The following is a 21,076-nucleotide window of genomic DNA, read 5'->3' on the forward strand; positions in this document are numbered from 1 at the left end:
TAGATCCCACCCCCTCTGGGCCCTGACTTTTCTGGAAGTCTCACCAAGGCCAGAGCTGTGCCTTAGGTCCCAGACTTTGGGATTCCAAATACTGGTCAAAATTTGAGATAGTTTGCTAAAGTTTCCACCCCCCCCCCATGACGATATTAAAAGGGGCAAAACCATCTACCATTGCTGTCATTTCATGAAAAGAAAGTCCCAACAAAGAAGGATATAACTTCAGAACAAAGGACAGACCTTGACATTCAATACTATGAGCAATCAGTTGTACTGGAATCAGCTCAAGAGGCATCAGTTAGTCTCATCCACCTGGCAGACCTTTGCATTGAGGACTTCTGTCAGGTTGCAGGCCACAGGCAGTGGCCCTATTTTTCAGCAAAGCTGTATTTCTTTTGATATTTGCTCTTAGATTGGCTCTAGTTTGAGTTCATTCTTCTTCTGTGTGTCTCTACTGAAAACTACCAGGTGCTACTTCATATCAACATCCTGCTTTTTTTCTACCGTCTTCCCTAAACTTGTAGCAAGGTTGCCATCTGTTCTGCACACTGTGGTGCATCAGGTGACAGCCAAATGCTTTGCCACCTGCTAACAAAGTCACTGACTTTCCAGCGGGCAAAGGTGAGGTCCTCATATTTATTCTTTCTCTCTTCAATTAATTACACATGTTAGGCTCTCTCTCTCTCTCTCTCTCTCTCTCTCTCTCTCTCTCTCTCTCTTTTAGTGGATCCCATTTCTAGTTACCAAATTCTGTACCAGTTACAACTGTATTCAGTTGTAAGGCACAGGAAACCTGACTAACAATGGCATAAAGAAATTTGCATTTAAGTGCCTTATAAAATAAGTCTGAGATTCAGAATTCAGACTCAGAGATGCTGTTCTGGCTCCCTATTGCTGCATCACATACCACCCAACACTTGGTAAATTAAAACAAATTTATTATCTCTCAAGGTTCTATAAGTAGACTGTAACCAGTCAATGGGGTTCTCATTTGGGACCTCTCATGCAGTTGAAGACAGATGTTGGGGCTGGAGTCACCAGAAAGTTCAAATTAATTCAGTTTCCAAGGTAGCTCACTCAATTACCCTGGCATTTGGCACCAGTTGTTAGCTGGGAGTCAGCTGGAATGCCTACCTGTGACCTCTCTATGTAGCTTGGGCTTCTCAGAACATGGCATCTAGGTTCTGAGAGGAAGTGTACCCAAAGTGAGCAGCCCAAGAGGCCCCAAAGGGGGCTATGAGGCTTTTTAAGATTTATCTCAGAAATCCAAGAGTGTCATTTCTGCTGCATTCTGTTGATCAAGTAAGTCATTATGCTGGTCCAGATTCAAGGAGAAGAGAATTAGGCCCCATCTTTTCATGTGAGGAGCAGTAGCATGAAGTTAACAGTGGCCATCTTTGGAGACTGTATACCATGGTCTGACTTGTAGCAACCATGTACAAAATGCAGTCACCTCCTTCCCCAAATCCACCTCATTAAGGCATCAATGGGAGGCCGAGGGGCTTGTCATCCATGTCAGGTCTGAATCTGGATGTCATCTCTGCATGTACCTCATCAAGAGTGGTTCTCCTTGACTTGAAGATCTATGAAGAACAGATTCAATACACAAAGGTGAGACAGGTAATAAATACTCCTAGTCAAAAAGAGTGTTGGTAGATTGAAGGCACAAAAGTGCCATTGGTCCATAGCAATTCTGAAATTGAGTCAGACACATGCCACCAGATTCTTGACTAGTGTCCAGTTCTGCTTCCTATAAGTGGTTCTTGGATCCACTCTCTTGGCTCTCGGTTTCATTTTCTTTAACTCTTTATTTTCTGTACGCAATGTCTGTGTTTGTAGCTAAGCAGCTTTCTCAGCCTTGGGCCTTCTGCCCAAGGAAGTCGATCACCCAAAGCTTCTTTTGTTTGAATTGTCTCTATCCCTTTCAGTCAAAGCTTATGTAATTCCTTTAAAAATGTTGTGGACTTGGGGTGCCTGGGTGGCTCAGTTGGTTAAGCCTCTGACTTCAGTTCAGGTCATGATCTCACAGTTTGTAGGTTCTGGCTCCATGTTGGGCTCTGTGCTGACAGATCAGAGCCTAGAGCCTGCTTCAGTTTTGTGTCTCCCACTCTCTTTTCCCCTCCCCCACTCATGCTTTGTCTTTCTCTCTCTCTCAAAAATAAATTTAAAAAACATTTAAAAAAATTTAAAAAAAAATTTTTTTTTTCAACGTTTATTTTATTTTTGGGACAGAGAGAGACAGAGCATGAACGGGGGAGGGGCAGAGAGAGAGGGAGACACAGAATCGGAAACAGGCTCCAGGCTCTGAGCCATCAGCCCAGAGCCCGACGCGGGGCTCGAACTCACGGACTGCGAGATCGTGACCTGGCTGAAGTCGGACGCTCAACCGACTGCGCCACCCAGGCGCCCCTAAAATTTTTTAAAAAAAGGATAAAGGTTGTGGACTTCTTGTGTATCAACTTATAATTCACTTAATTAGACAAAAGCCACACTTAATAAATCTCTCTGAGACTGGTGCCTCCCTACCTTACACTGAGGGACAGGGAGCTGGGAGAAAGGCCCTCCTGTCTGAAAGGGTCTAAGAGGCACACTTCTTTCTTTCCTTTCCTTTCTTTTCCTTTCCTTTCCTTTCCTTTCCTTTCCTTTCCTTTCCTTTCCTTTCCTTTCCTTTCCTTTCCTTTCCTTTCCTCTTCTTTTCTATCTTATCTTATCATCTTAAATACAATTTATTGTCAAGTTAGCTAATGTACAGTGTATACAGTGTGCTCTTAGCTTCAGCAGTAGATTCCCATGATTCATCACTTATGTACAATACCCAGTGCTCATCCCAACAAGTACTCCCCTAATGCCCATCACCCACTTTCCCCTCTCCCCTGCATCCCCCACCCGCAACCTCAGTTTGTTCTCTGTATTTAAGAGTCTTTTATGGTTTGCCTCCCTCTCTGTTTGAAACAATTTTTCCCCCTTCCCTTCCTCCATGGTCTGCTGTTAAGTTTCTCAAGTTCCACATATGAGTGAAAACACATGGTATCTGTCTTTCTCTGGCTGACTTATTTCACCTAGCATAATACCCTCCAGTTCCATCCACATTGTTGCAAATGGCAAGATTTAATTCTTTCTTGTTGCCAAGTAGATTCCATTGTATATATAAACCACATCTTCTTTATCCACTCATCAGTAGATGGACATTTAGACTCTTTCCATAATTTGGCTATTATTGATAGTACTGCTATAAACATTGGGGTGCATGTGCCCCTATGCATCAGCACTTCTGTATCCTTTGGATAAATTCTTAGTATTGCAATTGCTGGGTCATAGTGTAGTTCTATTTTTAATTTTTTGGGGGAACCTCCACACTGTTTTCCAGACTGGCTGCACCAGGTTGCATTCCCACCAACGATGCAAGAGGGTTCCCGTTTCTCCACATCCTCTGAAATTCCACATGTATTTTCCTGAATTGTTAATTTTAGCCATTCTGACTGGTGGGAGGTGGTATCTCAGTGTGGTTTTGATTTGTATTTCCTTGATGGTGAGCCATGTTGAACATCTTTTCATGTGTCTGTTGGCCATTTGGAGGTCTTCTTTGGAAAAGCGTCTGTTTGTGTCTTCTACCCATTTCTTCACTGGATTATTTGTTTTTTGGGTGTTGTGTTTGGTAAGTTCTTTATAGATTTTGGATACCAACCCTTTATCTGATATGTCATTTGCAAATATCTTCTCCCATTTTGTCGGTTGCCTTTTAATTTTGTTGATTGTTTCCTTTCCTGTGCAGAAGTTTTTTATCTTGATCAAGTCCCAATAGTTCGTTTTTGCGTTTACTTCCCTTGCCTTTGGAGATGTGTCAAGTAAGAAGTTGCTGCGGCTGAGGTCAAAGAGGTTGTTGCCTGTTTTCTCCTGTAGGGTTTTGATGGTTTCCTGTCTCACATTTAGGTCTTCATCCATTTTGAGTTTATTTTTGTATATGGTGTAAGAAAGTGGTCCAGTTTCATTCTTCTGCATGTTGCTGTCCAGTTCTCCCAGCACCATTTGCTAAAGAGACATTTTTCCATTGGATACTCTTTCCTGTTTTGTCAAAGATTAGTTGGCCATACATTTGTGGACCTAATTCTGGGTTCTCTGTTCTATTCCACTGGTCTATGTGTCTGTTGTTGTGCCAATACCATACTGTCTTGATGATTACAACTTTGTAGTAGAGACTAAAGTCCGGTATTGTGATGCCTCCTGCTTTGGTTTTCCTTTTCAACATTACTTTGGCTATTTGGGGTCTTTTGTGGTTCCATACAAGTTTTAGGGTTGTTCTAGCTCTGAGGAAAATGCCAGTGCAATTTTGATTGGGATTGCATTGAACATGTAGATTGCTTTGGACAGTATTGGGATTTTAACAATATTTGTTCTTCCAATCCATGAGCATGGAATGTTTTTGCATTTCTTTGTGTCTTCTTCAATTTCTTTCATAAATTTTCTATAGTTTTCAGCATATAAATCTTTTACATCTTTGATCAGGTTTATTCCTAGGTATTTTATGGTTCTCAGTGCAGTAGTAAATGGGACTGATTTCTTGATTTCTCTTTCTGTTGCTTCATTATTGGTGTATAGACATGCAACCGATTTCTGTACATTGACTTTGTATCCTGCAACTTTGCTGAATTCATGTATCAGTTCTAGCAGCTTTTTGGTGGAGTCTTTCGGATTTTCCATGTAGAGTATCATGTCATTTGTGAAAAGTGAAAGTTTGACTTCTTTGCTAATTTAGATGGCTTTTATTTCATTTTGTTGTCTGATTGCTGAGGCTAGGACTTCCAACACTATGTGAAACAACAGTGGTGAGAGTGGACATCCCTGTCATGTTCCTGATCTCAGGGGGAAAGCTCTCAGTGTTTCCCCATTGAGGATGATATTAGCTGTGGACTTTTCATATATGGCTTTTATGATGTTATGTTCCTTCTAACCTCACTTTCTTGAGGGTTTTTATTAATAAAGGATGCTGTATTTTGTCAAATGCTTTTTCTGCATCTATTGACAGGATCATATGGTTCTTATCCTTTCTCTTATTAATGTGATGTATCACATTGATTGATTTGCGAATATTGAAACAGCCCTGCAGCCCAGGAATGAATTCCGCTTGATCATGGTGAATAATTCTCTTAACATGCTGTTGAATTTGATTTGCTAGTATCTTGTTGAGAATTTTTGCATCCATGTTCATCAGGGATATTGGCCTGTAATTCTCCTTTTTAGTGAGGTCTCTGTCTGGTTTGGGAATCCAGGTAATGCTGGCTTCAAAGAATGAGTCCACAAGTTTTCCTTCCATTTCTATTTTTTGGAACAGCTTGAGAAGAATAGGTATTAACTCTGCTTTAAATGTCACAGAATTTCCCTGGGAAGCCATTTGGTCCAGGACTCTTATTTGTTGGGAGATTTTTGATAACTGATTCAATTTCTTTGCTGATTATAGTCTGGTCACATTTTCTATTTCTTCCCATTTGAGTTTTGGTATTGTGTGGGTGTCCAAGGATTTGCCCATTTCTTCCAGGTTGTCCAGTTTGTTGGCATATAATTTTTCATAGTATTTTATATTTCCCTGATAATTGTTTGTATTTCTGAGGGATTGGTTGAAATAATTCCATTTTCGTGATTTTATCTATTTGGGTCCTCTCTCTTTTCTTTTTGAGAAGTCTGACTTCTTTTCTTCTTTCAAAAAACCGGCTCTTAGATTCATTGATCTATTCTACTTTTTAAAAAATTCTATATTGTTTATTTCTGCTTCAATCTTTATTACTTTTCTTTTTCTGCTGGCTTTGGGGTTTCTTTGCTGCTTCTAGTTCTTTTAGGTGTGCAGTTAGGTTTTATATTAGGGATTTTCCTCGTTTCTTGAGATAGGCCTGGATTGCAATGTATTTTCCTCTTAGGACTGCCTTTTCTGCATCCCAAAGTGTTTGGACTGTCGTGTTTTCATTTTCATTTGCTTTCACATATTTTTAAATTTCTTCTCTAATTGCCTGGTTGACCCATTCATTCTTTAGTAGGGTGTTCCTTAACCTCCATGCATTTTGGAGGTTTTCCAAACTTTTTCCTGTGGTTGATTTCAAGTTTCATAGCATTGTGATGTGAAAGTGTGCATGGTATGGGTATGATCTCAATTCTTTTATATTTATTGAGGGCTGTTTTGTGAGCCAGTATGTGGTCTATCTTGGGGAATGTTCCATGTGCACTGGAGAAGAATGTGTATTCTGCTGCTTTTGCATGAAAAGAGGCACACTTCTAAAATTATTAGAAGCCAACTTGTTTATCTAGATCTATGAGACTTGTCCTTAAATCTTTTTAAGTCTCTACTTTGACTTCAGTTTTTCCCCGATCTCTTTTTATTGGCAAGACCCTGGATTTGATCTTTGTCCTGAAGCCATTTATTACTTCGAGAGCCATTTGCTGGCTGTAAAGATTGTTTGGGGCCCTCTATATTTCCTTTAAAAAGACTGAGTCTTTTAGTTCATCTCTTTCTTCTCATATCATATTTTATCATAGGCATCCAGAAGAAGCAGGCACTTGCAACATTCCACCTCAACCTCTCCTTAGCTAAACCCATGAGTTCATTAGGTGCTCTTTCTGTTTTCCATATTACCATAGACAGTAATGTTCCCAGACATTCCACTGCTACATAACAGGGGTCACTTTTCTTTAGCTTCAGTAACAATTTCCTCGCTGTCCTTCCAGTTATTACTACTAACCTCCTGGAGGTCTGTGTAGCTTTCAGTCATTGCCTGGTCCCAAGGCCAATGACACGTGCTTCAGGTTTTTGTAATAGCAGCATCCCACTTTTGCAGGTCTTTGATGAAAGATTCAAGGAACCACCTCATGCTAACTTTCTACACTTTTTGTACCAATTCCTTTATCACTACATTTAGGTTTCCGTTTGGTCTGCATCCCAAGGTACATCAATGGACAATTAGACCAAATATTTTGTCATTTCATAACAAGGGTCCTGGCTTTCCAGCCTGCACATATTGGGTTCTCCTGTCTCTCTGTCTTCCCTCCTCTGCTTAGCCAATTCCACATTTTAGATTCTCTTACTTTAGAACTCCACTTTCAAATGTAAAATTGTCTATCCATTTGGAATTTATTCACCTATGAATTGCAGATAACCTGACCAATAATAGCGGCTTTAATTGTCTTATATAACAAGAAGTCTGGGGTGGGCAGTTCAGGGTTGGTTTAGGGGCACTAAGTGTCTTTTCATTTTTTTTCTTTTTTCTTTGTAACCTATAGTATATATGCTTTTCCCCTCTTGCATGCTGCTTCATGATCACAAGATGGCTGCTATAGCCCCAGGTTTCACTGTCCATGTTCCAGTCTGGAAGGTAGAGGAAGGGTAAGATGTAGAAATCTTCCACTGAGATTTGTTTTTGAGAAGAGAGAGACAGAGCATGAATGGGGGAGGAGAGAGAAAGAGGGAGACACAGAATCTGAAACAGGCTCCAGGCTCTGAGCTGTCAGCACAGAGGCCGACACGGGGCTCTGTGGGATCATGACCTGAGCTGAAGTCAGACGCTTAACTGACTGAGCCACCCAAGTGCCCTGAGACTTTGCTTTTTTTATTATGCAGGAAGTACTCTCTCCAGGTATTTCCACTTGCAACTCTTTGGTCATAACGAAATATGATGTAATATGGCTTAGCTGAAACCAAGTAGCTTTAGCTGGGTATGGTGACACTTTGAAAGAAAAAAAAGTTAAAAAACAATTTTTAAAAAAATTTTTCAAAGTAGGCTTCATGCCCAGCATGGAGCCCAATGCAGGGTTGAACTCATGACCCTGAGGTCAAGACCTGACCTGAGGTCCAAAGTTGGATGCTTAACCAACTGAGCCACCCAGGCACCCCTAGGTTTTAATAATAAGGAAAGAGAGGCTGGGCAGTTGCTTTCTTACTTTTCTTACTTCCACGGGAAAGTGTGATGCTTGCCAGACACTTAGAAGGAGCTCAGACTAGAGCCCCGAAGACGGAAGGGAGCTGAGGGAGAAGGTACAGGGGACAACCTGCTGGTTCTCATGCTTCTGCGTAACCATGTGTCTGGGCCAGTGAGGCAGGCTGGTCAGGCCCAGCGACAAGAAGACAGAAGCCTGCCTGCTACCATCTTGTAGGAGAGGGCCCGAGATGGAGAGAAACACTCTCACAGCTGCTCTCTCAGCCCCGTCACTAGACTCTCTCCACAGAGGAGGAAACAGGGAGGGAGCAGCGTCTGCAGTTCCTGGCTCTCTGCTGGGCCTGTCAAGCACTGTCTCCTCGAGTCCTCACAACGGTTGGAAGAGGGCTGTGCTGGTAGTAACTGCACTTCCAAGAGGAGGGAATCGGGGCTGGGAGAGTCGAATAAGGAGCAGTGCTGGGACTTGACCCCGGCCTGTAAGAAAGGCCTCACGTCTACAGGACACAGGATACTGGAGTCAAAGGTCTTCCTCCCCTTCTTCTGGCTACGTCCAATGCCTTGGGGTTTGTGTGAAAGCAAGGGGACTTGGGTGATGTGAGAGTAAGTGAGATGATTCATTTTCAGAAATACCAAATAAAGCTGTGCTGTCTAGTTACCAATAGGTTTACAACCTATTGGAAATATGTATGAACCCCATCCCCCCAAACAATAGAGTCCCAAACCCTTAGACATATCACTTTCTGGTTCTTCTTCCCCTCCATTTTGCCGGCTTTGCAATGAGCATGAGCCAAAGAACTGGAGTCTCTGCCTCACCTCAAGGAATGTACATTTGTTCCAATCAGACTACTTTTTGTCTCATGTGGGCACAGGTGACTTCTGGGTAAGGCTGTAACCTCTGTCGTGCTCAGCCAATGAGGAACCGGGGGAGGCACTTACCTCTGTAGTGCTCAGCCAATGAGGAACCAGGGGAAGGACTTCACACTAGGAGGTAAGTTGCTGTAACTGCCCCGAGCTTGCCTGTCCATCAGACCTGCTCTTGCAAGAATGTTGGTTAAAGCCTTGCTTCACTGTGTTGTAAGTCTCCATGGTCCCTCCTTTGATTGGGTCAGTGGGTTTATTTCTCACAGGGGAGCAGAGTCCAGACCTTCTTGGTCTCTTGATTCTGAATCAAGGGGAAACCCGACTCACTTGGTGGTGGTCTGATTGCTCACGATGGATCCTGGCTTCTGCTGGGACTTAGGTCCCCATTCTTGGACTGTTTTGGCTGGTGGAGACTGGCCTCAGATGGCTGGGCATTAAATGGGGCTAATTTCTTTTGCTTCTGAGCATTTGACACACTAACAAACACCAGACTTACCTAGCTGGTCGCAAGAATCCTCTCACAAAATCTCTGCTGAGGCAGAGCAGGAGGGTCCAGAAAATGGCACTGTTCAGAGGACCGTTGGCCAAGTTACTTCCCACCTGCTCTTGGAGCTACAGCTGGAAGGAGAGCCCCAGGAGAGCCTCACTTCCTATCGGGGATTGCTGCCGCCTCAGCCTTTGCTCTTTTGGGTGTACCCTTGACAGCCTATTGACCCTCCAAGAAAGAGGTACTGGAGTCAAAGGTGGCTTCTGAGACCGGGGAATGACTGAAATGGGGCTCCCCATGCTCCTAGCTTCAGGTCACATGATCTCTCCACCAACTCACTGCTCCCATCTGGGAAGTGGGCACAACTGGCATTGACTTGGCCATCAAAAGCGGTAGCAGGTCTAAGCCCCACAGGCTCTCCTTGGTCTCAGTTCAGACATCCCCAGCAAAGGTTTCTCTGGCTGCAGCCCCAGTAATCAAACATTCCCTCCTCACCTCCCCACAGGTGGCTTAGATGATGAGAAATAACTCGCATCAGAGGACAACAGCTCATGGCTCCGTGGGGCTCGGGGACTGGGAGTGCTTACCCTGTCCCTTGGGCCCAGATCCTTCTGGAACAAGCACTTGAATATCCAGGTGCTCTTTATTTCTCCTTGAGGTGAAGAACCAGACACTGACCTTCAGAGGGCAATGCAATTTCCCAAGAGCCTTTCAAAGGCTGTGGTGATAATAGTGGGGGCAGTGGAGGGGGAGGAGGAGAAGGAGAGAGAAGGGGAGAGGAAGGAGAAGGGGGAGGGCATGGGGAGAGGGGGAGGGGGAGGGAGAAAAGAAGAGGGGGGAGGGGAGGAAAGGAGAGGGGGAGGGAAGGGGGGCGAGGGGAAGGGAAGGAGAAGGGAAGAGAGATGGAGGGGGAGGGGGAGGGAGAGGGAGGGGGAGGGGGAGGGAGAGGGAGGGGGAGGAGAGAGAGGGAGGGAAAGGGAGGGGGAGGGGCAGGAGGGGAGGGGGAGGGGGACAGGGAAAGGGGAGGCAGGGAAAGGGAGGGGAGGGGAGGGTGAGGAGGGCAGGGAGGGGGGACAGGGAGAGGGAGGGGAAGGGGAGGGAGAGGAGGGGGAGGGTCAGTGCTGTAGGAAGTCCTTCCAGGTCAGAGGGCATCTCTCCCACCCTCCCACCCACAGGTGGGGCAGAGACTCACCTTCTAGATGTGCTGCCGTCCTCAGCAGCAGGCTCCACGCCTGCATCACCAGCTGTGGTGAGGGCTCCAAGGCACAGAATCAAGTGGACCGTGGAGGGTGGGGAAGGAGGAGCATCCAGGGAGCTGTGCCCGCCTCCCGGGTGAGCGCCCGCCCCTCCCCCGCAGCGGGCAAACAGGCGCAGCCTCACTCGGGGAAAGGGGCCGCAGGCTGAGGACCCCGCACTCGGTGCCAGCCCGCCACCCCCCTTTCCCTTGGCACGGATACCACCAACCTGGCCTACGTTTGTTTGTTGTCACCTGTGTCCCCCATTTGGTTGTCATCGCCACAGAGCCAGGACGAATCTGTCTTGTTTCTGAGCACACCCACGGTGCCTCAGACAGGTGACTTAAATAGTTACATGAATAATGAGTGGCTCTTAGGCCTGCCACTTGTTAGGTACGTGACCTCAGGCAAGTTACCTACCTCTCAGTTAACATCTGTGCCCTGACTATGAGCAGGGGCTGTGTGTGCGTTTTGTACACACGGACTGACGTAAGCCCCGAAGGAATCCCATGAAGTAGCCACCATTATTACCCTTGATCCGCAACAGATAGGGACGTGAGGCCCAGAGGGGTGGGGTGACCCTGCTTCAGCTCTGCCGGCAAGGCTGGGGTATCACAGGCTGGAGTCAGTGAGTGGCCTGGAATTGGATTAGCTGCTGGTGCCTACTTCTGTCCCCCCTGCTCCTCATAACCTTGCCTATAAAACAGGGCTAATCACAGCTCTCCCTTCCCTCCCCTGCTTGTTCCCTTCACCTGCAGGGGCTGAGTCCTCAAGGAGATGATGCCCAGGCTGGGCCTGGATGCTGGGTGCCCTGGCTGAGGTCAAGGTGTCGTGAGATCTGGGGCTGCCTCCACAAACAATAGGGCTTCTTTGGAGGCCTGGGTGCTGCTCTCCTCTCCCCCTTCCCACCCTCCTCTGGGTGTTGGGCTCTCGTGCTGTGAAACAGGGAGGGGTCTCTCAGGCTGGGGCATGCATGAGGGCACAGAGAAGTGATATGGAGGGATTTCCACGTCTGATAATATGGTGCTTTGTGCCTGCTCCAGCTAAAAATAACAAAAAATGCTGGATAGAATTAAAAAATAACATGTTTCAAAGCAATGAAGAGCTCACAGGGCAGTAAGAGAACGCTGAGTCCCAGAGGTGAGCAGGACACCAGGGCCCCTCATGCCCTGAGAGCACTGGCCCCACTAAGCCAAAAGCACCTTTGGTTTCACAGTCTGTGGAGTGAGGAAGACAGAGCCTGAAGCCCAGCGTTCGTTGAGGAGAGGAGACACAGGGGCAGCCCCCACGATGCTGGGACCCCAAAGGGCTCCACACTCCAGCTAGAGCCAGAGGAAACCCAGCCCCACCCCATCGGACCCTCCTGGAACGGAGGGCAGGACACAGACCTCAGGCTGTACGCACAGGGGGCCGTGCAGGGTCTGAGGTCACTCGTAGCACTTGGGGGCCGTGGGGGCCGCAGAGGAGTCAGCATGACCGTGGAAGGGCTCTGGCGGCAACTTGCCTTCCTCTTCCTCCAGGCCCGCTGAAGAAGGTCTCACACGGGGGAGAGCCGTTCACAGCTGAAAATGACCAAGGACACTGATCCAGAGGCCAGGCAAGGAGGGTGTCTCATACCTCAGTGTCCTCACTTGTAAATAGGGGGGGCTAAGCAGATGTCTCCAAGATCCTCTTTGGCACAGGGGTTCCCTAGGGGTGAGGCTAAGTGTGCCCCCACTTTGCATGCTTCTAGGGTGCTTGTTCAGAGTGAAGAGGTGGGGACAGATGTGAGGGGTTAGCCTATCTCCTCCAACGGGCGCTGGAAGATCAGGGGTGGGGTGCTGCGCCCGGTCCCCAACTCTGGGGGCAGGCAATGAGGGGGTAGTGTCTGTGGCCCAGACTGGGCCTTTGATGTGTGCATGGATGGGGGGGTAGTGGGGCTGGTAACAAGGGCCGCCAGGGAAGGAGGCAGGGGAGCCCCTGGGGGCCTCCTCAGCTTGACCTAGTTGGGCCCCCATAATTGCTTCCTTCCTTCCATGGGAGAGTACAAATAGGGATGCCCTGTCTCTTGCCTCCTACAGCTGAAACGCCGACACCAGTGGTGAGTGCCAGCTGCTTGGGTCCTGCCCTGGATTGGGTGTTGGGCAGTTCGGGGTCTGTCTCCTGGCCCAGGTCTGGGTCTGGGGGCAGAGTGATGAGCACAGCAGGGACCAGAGAGGTGAGGGCAGTCAGATATGGTGGGCTCAGGGGTTCTTTGTACACTCAGGGGTGTGCAGAGCTGAGGTCTGCAGGGGTGGGGGCCGCGGGCTAAAAGCACTGGTGTTGGCTCCCTTTCCATGTTGTCCCCCACCCCCCCTCTTCCTGCTGAAGCCTGAGACAGGCCAGGGCTACGCCGGGAAGAGGAATCCCTCCAGTCTCCAGGCACCCAGCTTCTGAAAGATCAAGCACGGTGGCATCAGCCCGGCTGGCAGGAGCCCCGAAGGGCCGCTGAGCACCTCTGAGGTTGCTATTCCCTGGGTTTGTGACCCTTTCCTCTACTGAGAACCCAGACACCCTGCGCCACAGGGCTGTCACAAAGGGACCGCAGCCCCCAGCCATGCGCGCCTCTCACTCCACCGGGCCCAGCAGAGGGGAATCAGGGAGAGAGCCCTGGCACTGGCAGCCGTGCTGCAGACTCCTGTCCCCTGGGGGACCAAGCAGGGAGGCCCTGGGCTCCCCTGGGAACAGCCCCGCCTCCCCTCCGGCTGTTTCCTACAGAAGGAGCTGGGATCCTTTAGGCCAGGGGGCTGTGTATCTCATGGGGTGATTGGGGCTGAGCCCTTCCTGGGTGTCAGGGATGCCCAAAGGCAGAGAACTGGGGAGTCCTCAGGGATCCCCAGTATGGGGGTGCAGTCGGAGGACAGGGCACTCTCCCTGAGAAGTGTGCAGTGATGTTAGGGAAACGAGACCTCTGCCGGGAGAATAACAGTGGAGGCAGTAGGGGGAAAATTAGAAGGAGCCTGAGAGCGTAAGGGAGAGGGCTGCTCAGAGGAGGTGGAGCTTGTGGGGCTGGAAGCCGAGTGGAGATTAAGACAGGACTGGGAGCAGACCCTGGGAAGCGCAGAGGGCAGAGGTGCCCTGGGCCTCTGGTGTGAGTCAGACCTTGTTCTCCCACAGTGAGGATGGCCACACCTCTGGAGCAGGCGTTGGCTACAGTCGTGAGCACCTTCCAGAAATAGGCAGAGCTCTCCGGGGGCAAGCACGGGCTCTGCCAGGCAGGGCTCAAGGAGCTGCTACAGAAGGAGCTGCCCACCTGGACCCCGGTGAGCCCCCTGGGGGCCCAGGCTGCAGGGCAGCACTGCCTGGACTCTGCAGAGGCAGAGCTGGGGACAAGCCCCCGGCAGGTGGGGTACAGGCGAGGCTGTGGGCCCCTGAGTTCTCATCCGTGTTTCGGGAAGACAGTCACTGGACCTGCTGCTTTGCAGGGCTGCTGGGAGGACTGATTCACAGCACCGTGGAGAGTTCCTGACACATAGTAGGCACTCAGCAGCCAGCAGGGGGTCTGAGAAGGAGGGTTCAGGGGGCACTGAGGTTCAGGGGAGGTGTGGGACCACCCAGGAGGGGAGGGTGGGGTGGTGGCACGCTCTGTCCTCAACCTTGCCCCCCCCCCCCCCCCCCCGTGCTGCACAGATGGGGCTCCGAGAGTGTGACTACAGTGCATTCATGAGCGTCCTGGACACCGACAAGGACTGCAAGGTGGACTTTGTGGAGTATGTGCGCTCCCTGGCCTGCCTCTGCACTTTCTGCCACGACTACTTCAAGGACGTGACCCCCATGACCCCCGTGACCCCCATGACCCCCTGCTCCCAGTAGGCTCTGCTCCTGAGGACAGGGGTCTGCTCGGGCAGGACCTGTCCCCCCACCCCCGTCCTGCACCTCCAGCATCCCAGCTAGAGAGTCACAGAGCTGCTGCCCCCTCCCACGGCCATGACTGTGGTGGGGAAGGGCACATTCAACCCCTAATAAAGTGCTGGTGTCACTTGGTCTGGTTTGCTTCTTCTGGGAGGACAGCCGGGGCCTGGGGCAGAGTCTTCCCTTCTCTCTGGTCTCAGGGCAGGTGTCAGTTTGGCAGCAGCCTGGTCTCCAGCTCTGGCAAGAGCGGTGGGGTCAATACAAGGACAGCGTCCAGGGGCTTTGGGGGGTTCTCTTTCTCCGTCTCTCTGGGGTCTTTGGAAGACAGCTGTGCTCACCACTATACCACCAACGCTCTCTGGGGTCTTTGAAGAAGAAGCTCCCTTGGGCTGCCAAGGAGGACGCCAGGGCATCCGTTCCCTGGGGACAGAGCTCAGTCCTCTGTGAGGCCGCTCTGAGGAGGAGGGTAGGGGTGGGGCGTAGGGGTGCGGCGGGCTTGTCCCTGCCTGGCTGTGGGAGTCCAGAGAGCAGAACTAATAGGATTAGGGTGTCTGAGGTCTGACTGGGGTACTGCTCCTGGCCAGGGAGGCGTGCAGTGCCCTGCATTGGAGGGGGAAGGGGACGCCTGGAGACAGACCCCGCCCCTGAGGCTGTAGCCACGTGAAGGTCAATTCGGGTTCGTGCCGCACTGAGAAGCTGACCCCGTTCCCTGCCTTCCTTGTTTTGTGGGATTGCTCCTTTAACTTTGCACCCACCGTGCATGCTTCACCTTAACACCATCCCAACTCCAGATGCCCCCTCCCCACCACTCTGGGTAGCTTCGGTCCATCCCTGAGCCCTGCACCTGGCTCCCACTCCATCACCACCTCAGCCAGGACCTTCGCCCACTGACATGCCTGGGATGGTCCCAGCAGTGACTTTGGGTGTTGGCCTGTTCCTCCTCCAGACTCCCAGCTCCTGCCCTGGGCCTCACTCAGCATGTCAGAGAACCCTCTAGAGAGGGGAAAGGCAGCACGAGTGCTGAGCCTGGGTGCCCCCCCACCCCCATAGTTCCCGGGCAGCCACATTTCTAGGGCAAATTTTGTTTAAGGCTTTATTTAATTTATTCTTTTAAGCAGGCTCCACGCCCAGTGTGGCATCACACAACCCCGAGATCGAGAGCGGCACACTCTACCATCTGAGCCAGCTGGGCGCATTTCCAGGGCAATGTCTCACTCACCACCCCGTACCCCCTTTTCTAGGTGCCCAGTGGGACCACTTCCTCCCTGGCCCCCACACCCACGGCACAGACTTCTTCTGGCTCCTGAAAACTCAGGTTGTGCTGGGCCACTGGGGGGGTGCCCACTCTCCTGAGAGCCCTGCCTGTGTGGGCTCCCCATTGGCCAGTGTGCCAACCCAGGGCAGGGAGCTGGGTTTCCAGCAGGGCTGGTGGAGGGGCCGCAGGAGGACTGTCTCTCCCTCTTCCCCAACCCCTGCCATGGGCAGGGCCTGGCCAGGGTATAAATAGCACAGACCGCTGGGCTCTCCCCACTCTTCCTCTCTTCTCACCCTCTCTTCTCGTCTCTTCCTCTTGGCCTGGTGAGTCGTGGCCTCCCAACTAGCACACAAGGGTGTCAGGCCGAGGCTGGGGCAAGACACAAGGGTGTCAGGCCGAGGCTGGGGCAGGCTGGGCAGAAGGAGCGGCTTGTGGGGGCCAGGTGTGCTAAATGGGTCCAGTGTGAGATTCCGATGTGGAGGCCCTGGGGTGTGTGTGTGGATGTGCGTGCACCTGTGTGCATGCATGTGCAAGAGGGAAAAAAACCACACACACAAAAAAGAAGTGCAGGTGGCTGGATCTGACCTTGCTGAGCGGTACTGAGATGCTGGCTTTTGCACATGCTGTTGCTGTAGTATGTGATGGTGTGTGTGTGGCATGTGGGTGTGCACATGGGCTTGCGTTTGCTGGTTGCACAAGCCTGTGTGTGCACACTCGAGTGTGGGGAGCCAAGTGAAGGCAACTGTGGCCGTTTGTCTGGTCGTGTCCTCTGAGCTTCTGCCCTGCACCCGGCAGCCCAGCCAGAGGCAGCTCGCCTCTCCTCCCCTCCCCTGCATCCCTACCCCCGCCACTTCACCCTGCCCCTCCCTACTCTAGGGCTTGGTCGCTGGTTTTTTCCGCTGCAGGCCCCTGGGCAGGCCTCCAGCAGCACCAGGGTGCGGCTGCTGTGGTCACGGGAGGCCTGAGTGAGGGGTGGAGCCGTCTGGTCTGTTCGAGAGGCCCAGCCTGAGGGAGGCTGGGGAGTTCGCTGCCTGAAGCATCCGCTTCCCACTGTGCACCTTCCCCACCAGGAGCTGAGCCCCACCGTTCTGGGGTCCTCCTCTGGTGGCAGCAGAGTGTCATCAAGTGCTCCCTGAGGGATGGGAGTGGGATGAGACATTCTGACATTCTGAACACAAAGTTGAGGGTGTGGATGGGGAAGATAAGGGTGTCTCTGGGACCCTGTCCTCAGATCCTGACTGCCACCATGGTGTACCCCCTGGAGAAGGCTCTGGATGTGATGGTGTCCACCTTCCACAAATACTCTGGCAAGGAGGGTGACAAGTTCAAGCTCAACAAGTCAGAGCTAAAGGAGCTGCTGACCCGGGAGCTGCCCAGCTTCTTAGGGGTGAGTGGCCACTGCCTGGGAGTAGGCCCCATGTGCCCCCTTCCCCACAGAGGAGGGGCAAGGCCTGGGTGGGGGCTGTAGCCACAGCAGGCATCTGTCACCGAGATGGGGAAGTTGGGGCAGAGAGCTTGCCCTGACGGCTTGGTTGGAAACACACTGAGCACCTACCACTCTCTTCCTAGAGCCCAGCAGGAAGAGGGCTGGGAATGAACAGGTAGGTTGCAGACGAGACTCTGCCAGGTGCTTTGCACAGCTTAACTGAAGGGAAACAAAAACTCAGAGAGGCTAAATAACTTCCCAAGGTAGACAGAGTGCAAAGCCGAGACCCGCGAGTCAGGACTGTCCTGTTGCCATCAGTCCAGCAATGAACAATTTTTGAGTCTGGCTTGTGAATGTGAAGACACAGTTATGGAGACACATGCTTACTGCGCCCCCCTGCCCCCGCCCCCAGCAATCACAGATCCCATCTATATCAAACTTTATGCAGTTTATGCGTTACTTTCTAGGTGCCTGAGTAGCTCAGTAGGTCAAGCATCTGACTCTTGATTTCAGCTCGGTCATGATCTCATGGTTTGAGGGTTCAAACTCCGCATTGGGCTCCGTGCTGAGTGTGGAGTCTGGTTGTTATTCTCTCTCTCCCTCGGCCCCTCCCCCAACTCGTGGTGTCCCTCCCCCCAATAAACAAATAAACATTGTACATTTACTTTCGTGACTATTGTCTGACTGGATTCTTGAAACAACCTTGGGGAAGACACTGCGGTCCCCCTCTCCAGCTGCACCCAGGTACTCAGACTTCCTCACCCCTCGGGTTGACCTTCTGTGGCCCCAGCTTAGCCCCTGAGAGCCCAGAGCAGAGCGCCCAGGGCAGGCCTCCTGGGAGTGGCTGCACTCCTGTGCCCCCATCTGGAGATGGAACCCTGGTCTGCACTCGGCTCCATCCAGGCTTTGTGGTTCTACCTGTCGCCTCTTCCTTGCAGAAAAGGACGGATGATGCGGCCTTTCAGAGACTGATGAGCAACTTGGACAGCAACAAGGACAATGAAGTGGACTTCCAGGAGTACTGTGTCTTCCTGTCCTGTGTCGCCATGATGTGCAACGAGTTCTTTGAAGGCTTCCCGGATAAGCAGCCCCGGAAGAAGTGAATGCCCGACATGCGGGTGGGGGGCCTGCCAGCTGGGGTCTCACCTGTTGGCGGTGGCCACAGGGCCTCACCCTGGCTCCAGCAGGTGTGTGCACGATGTGGATAAGTTCAATAAAGATTCTTGGAAGCTTTGAGGCTGACGGTCTGAGGCTCTGAGTATGGGTGGGAGTTGAGGGGTATGTGGGGGTGGGGAGCCCTGGCTGTTGGCAGCTGTTTTGTGCGGAGCCAACTAGTGAAGGAAGGAAGGGGTGAGTGGAAGGGCGTCCATGTGTATGTGTGCGTGATGGAATTGACTAAGGGGCCGAGGGCAAGGAAAAAACCCTCTGAGACTTGGAACACCCCAGCTGGGGGGTCTTAGCCAGCGCACTGTCTCCTCCCACCCCAGCCTCACCTCTGGAGGGACTGAAGGTCACATCTGCTCCTGGCTGGGGTCTGGAATGGAGTTTGGGCATGCCTGGGTCAGGGGGCGGGGGGAGGGCTGAATCAGGAGGGCCCTGCCCTGCCAGGCCCTGCCACCCTTGGGAGGCCACACCATTGCAGCAGGCTGAGGATATCACCCTCTCAACCTTTGTTCCTGCCCCCAAAACCGTGGGCTGAGGGCTGTTATCACTTAGGATCCTGGTCCTTCAGAGAAGGACAAAGGGCCTCAAAGGGGCGACAGGAGGGTGGAAGTGAGGGGGTTGGGGGGGGTGACCATAATTTTTGAGATGAAATTCCAGACACATGATCTGATAAATGAAATGGGAATTTTCCTTCCCCCAGAAAATATCAGTCATGATGTTCCTTCCCTTCGGATTAAAGGCTGGTGGGTAACTGACCCCACACTGCTGGCCGCCTGGGTGGTCTGGGGGCCTTTCAGAAGGAGGCGGGTAAAGGTCGTGTCCAGCAACAGGGGATTTTGTTTTTCTCGACCTTTCAAGCTTCCCCTTTTCTTCTCATTACATTATGTTTTTCTCTCAAGTGTCAGAGGAGTGGGGCAGGTGACTCAGATGTTCCCTGAGTGTGACTGCAGAGGCCCGGGTAGGATTTTGGTCCAGGAAGAAGCCTGCCTCCTCCCCTTCTGTCTCCCCCTGGCTGCCAGCTGCCCTCCAGGGAGCCTTCTCCTGCATCATCTCTCTGCTTCGGAAACTCCTGTTGCTCAGCGACCAGTCCCTGTGGCCTCTCCAGGCCTGCCAGCTGGGGCGGGGGTGGGGGGGTGGGGGCAGCGAGGAACACCCAGGCAGGCCAGGGGGAGGCTGTGGCACCCACAGGCGCGAGCCCCTAATCGGCCAGCTCTGCTCTCAGAGAGAGAGAGGGAGAACAGAGGGGGGAACGATGTCCCTCCTGCGATTCAGGCAGCTCCCCCTGACTCTTGCCCCATTCATTCCTGCACCCTGAACCTGCAGCCTCAATCCGCAGCCTCTACCCATCACTGGGCCCTAACTCTTCCTGGGTCCCTTCCCTGTCCCTGATTCTAAGTCTCTGACAATTCTTTCCCACGAACACGAGTGAGGTTTAGAAGAAATCATTCATTTAAAAGCCCTTTAAAAACCTTAGGCTCCATACTTGCTAATGACCTTGACCACGCCCTTGGCAGGAAACATCTTCCCTTCTGACCCATCTCAAGGTGTATCTGCTCTGCTCCTGGTGTGGGTGGGAGGGCCCCAATGTGGAGAGTGACTAGGGCATGAGGAGATAACACTGTTTTTGGCCCATGCTTCCTGGGTCTTTTTTCCAGGGATTTTGGTTTCTCTTCCATCCTGTTGTCCCATCAGATTGTGAGTGGTGATCTGTGGTTGGGAAAACAAAGTTTCTGGGACTGACGATGTGTGTGCCATGATGAACCCTACATGCTCCCTTCCCCTCTGTTTGGAAACCAGGAAGGTACTGGCAGAGGGGTTTCTCCCCAGCCCCATCCCAAGAGGCTCTGACTCCGGCCTTCTTAGGTCCCTGCCCTTCTCATTGGCTCTTTCCTTCCCCTGGTTTCCTGGGGACCAGAGCAAGGGAATAAAGGCAGGGAGTACTGGGAGGGGGACTGTTTCTGCTGTTGTCTGCCCTCTCCTTTCCTGGTGAGTCCTTCCTTCTCACCTCCTTGCTCATCCGTACGGTGGGGCAAGCTGGGCGTTGAGGCCAGTGGGTGACAGGCTGTGGTGACCACCAGCAAGGAAGACCTGGCCTGATGAGTGGGCATGTGCTCAGGAGGGAAGGCGGAGCCTGGAATTGTGGCTGTCAGAGTTTCTGGAGAAGTGGCTCTGGGCACCGAGGTGTGATCAGAACCGCCAGGATGCTGTTGCAGACGCCCAGAGGCCCTTCCCTCTGCTGTGGTCCTGGCTGAGTCTCCTGGAGCTGGGGAGAGGCTGAGGTTTTGGGGTGGTAAGAGGTGAATGACAGATCCAGTTCAAGAATCAAAAGGTGGGCTTTGGGCTGAAGGCAAGAGCCAGCTGCCTCCTCCTTCTTGCTCTGGACTCCACACAGATTTACCTGGCGTCCCCAGGTTCCTTGGGTGTTGCCCCTTTCTTCAAGTCTGGTGGGGAGTGTTTTTCAAGTCTGAGTCATGGGAGCTCCAGCTGCCGCTTCCCCTGGTGGGCTTGACAATGCTGAGGGACACAGGGGACCCATTCAAACCCAACCTCTGGATCCAGCTTTCAGAGTGATCCTGGAGATTTCAACAGTGCCCGCCCGCCCCTGCCCCACTGTTGGTCTGTGTGTGCAGTTCTCAGGGCCAGAGACTGGAGACCAGCTGGACAAGTCGGATGACCTCTCCCCAGTGTCCTGCTGAGATATTATCTCCCAGTTCCAGCCCCAGCCCCCTCCAAACTCTGGACTCTCTCTTTGCCTTGTCCTCCACTTCTATAATGGGACACTCCCCACTAACAGGTGATTCAGGCACCCAGGCCAAGGAGGGTGATTAGGGTGAGGGCTGCCTCTGACAAACAAGTGCCCAAGCT

General features: G+C 51.6%; 2 protein-coding genes and 1 long non-coding RNA gene across 6 annotated transcripts; 2 read left to right on the plus strand and 1 right to left on the minus strand.

Moving 5' to 3' along the window:
• Nucleotides 1–918: 918 nt before the first annotated feature.
• On the minus strand, nt 919–10,587 carry LOC109495853. 3 transcript variants are annotated; one of them, XR_006591868.1, is made up of 4 exons: nt 10,454–10,587; nt 9,849–9,979; nt 8,850–9,392; nt 919–1,580 (listed from the first exon to the last, which is right to left on the minus strand). It is a non-coding gene; the product is annotated as an uncharacterized LOC109495853 (long non-coding RNA). The 3 variants fall into 3 exon arrangements; XR_006591869.1 differs by having other exon boundaries at nt 8,850–9,075; nt 9,271–9,979; XR_002151599.3 differs by having other exon boundaries at nt 8,850–9,979.
• Nucleotides 10,588–11,389: 802 nt separating this feature from the next.
• On the plus strand, nt 11,390–14,493 carry S100A3 (S100 calcium binding protein A3). The gene is given in 5 exon segments (XM_045048979.1): nt 11,390–12,030; nt 12,557–12,693; nt 12,846–12,977; nt 13,632–13,777; nt 14,145–14,493. Coding segments are annotated over 2 exon segments (324 nt in total). The 5' UTR covers nt 11,390–12,030; nt 12,557–12,693; nt 12,846–12,977; nt 13,632–13,636; the 3' UTR covers nt 14,328–14,493.
• Nucleotides 14,494–15,815: 1,322 nt separating this feature from the next.
• Nucleotides 15,816–18,283, plus strand: S100A4 (S100 calcium binding protein A4). Of its 2 annotated transcripts, XM_003999779.4 has the most exons (3): nt 15,816–15,944; nt 16,853–17,008; nt 17,986–18,283. In XM_003999779.4, exons 2-3 carry the CDS (start codon nt 16,868–16,870, stop codon nt 18,148–18,150), a joined length of 306 nt encoding a protein of 101 aa, XP_003999828.2. In that variant the 5' UTR covers nt 15,816–15,944; nt 16,853–16,867; the 3' UTR covers nt 18,151–18,283. The 2 variants fall into 2 exon arrangements, with proteins under 2 accessions (XP_003999828.2, XP_019678117.2); XM_019822558.2 differs by lacking the exon at nt 15,816–15,944 and having other exon boundaries at nt 16,634–17,008.
• Nucleotides 18,284–21,076: the final 2,793 nt, after the last annotated feature.

This window comes from Felis catus, chromosome F1, assembly GCF_018350175.1.
Source record: "Felis catus isolate Fca126 chromosome F1, F.catus_Fca126_mat1.0, whole genome shotgun sequence".
Classification (NCBI taxonomy): domain Eukaryota; kingdom Metazoa; phylum Chordata; class Mammalia; order Carnivora; family Felidae; genus Felis; species Felis catus.

Bases quoted from the DNA above. Each gene is read 5' to 3' on its own strand.
- S100A4 (XM_019822558.2), top strand. From the start codon at position 16,772: ATGAGACATTCTGACATTCTGAACACAAAGTTGAGGGTGTGGATGGGG. The intron at 17,009-17,985 runs GTGAGTGGCCAC...TCTTCCTTGCAG, and splicing joins AGCTGCCCAGCTTCTTAGGG to AAAAGGACGGATGATGCGGC.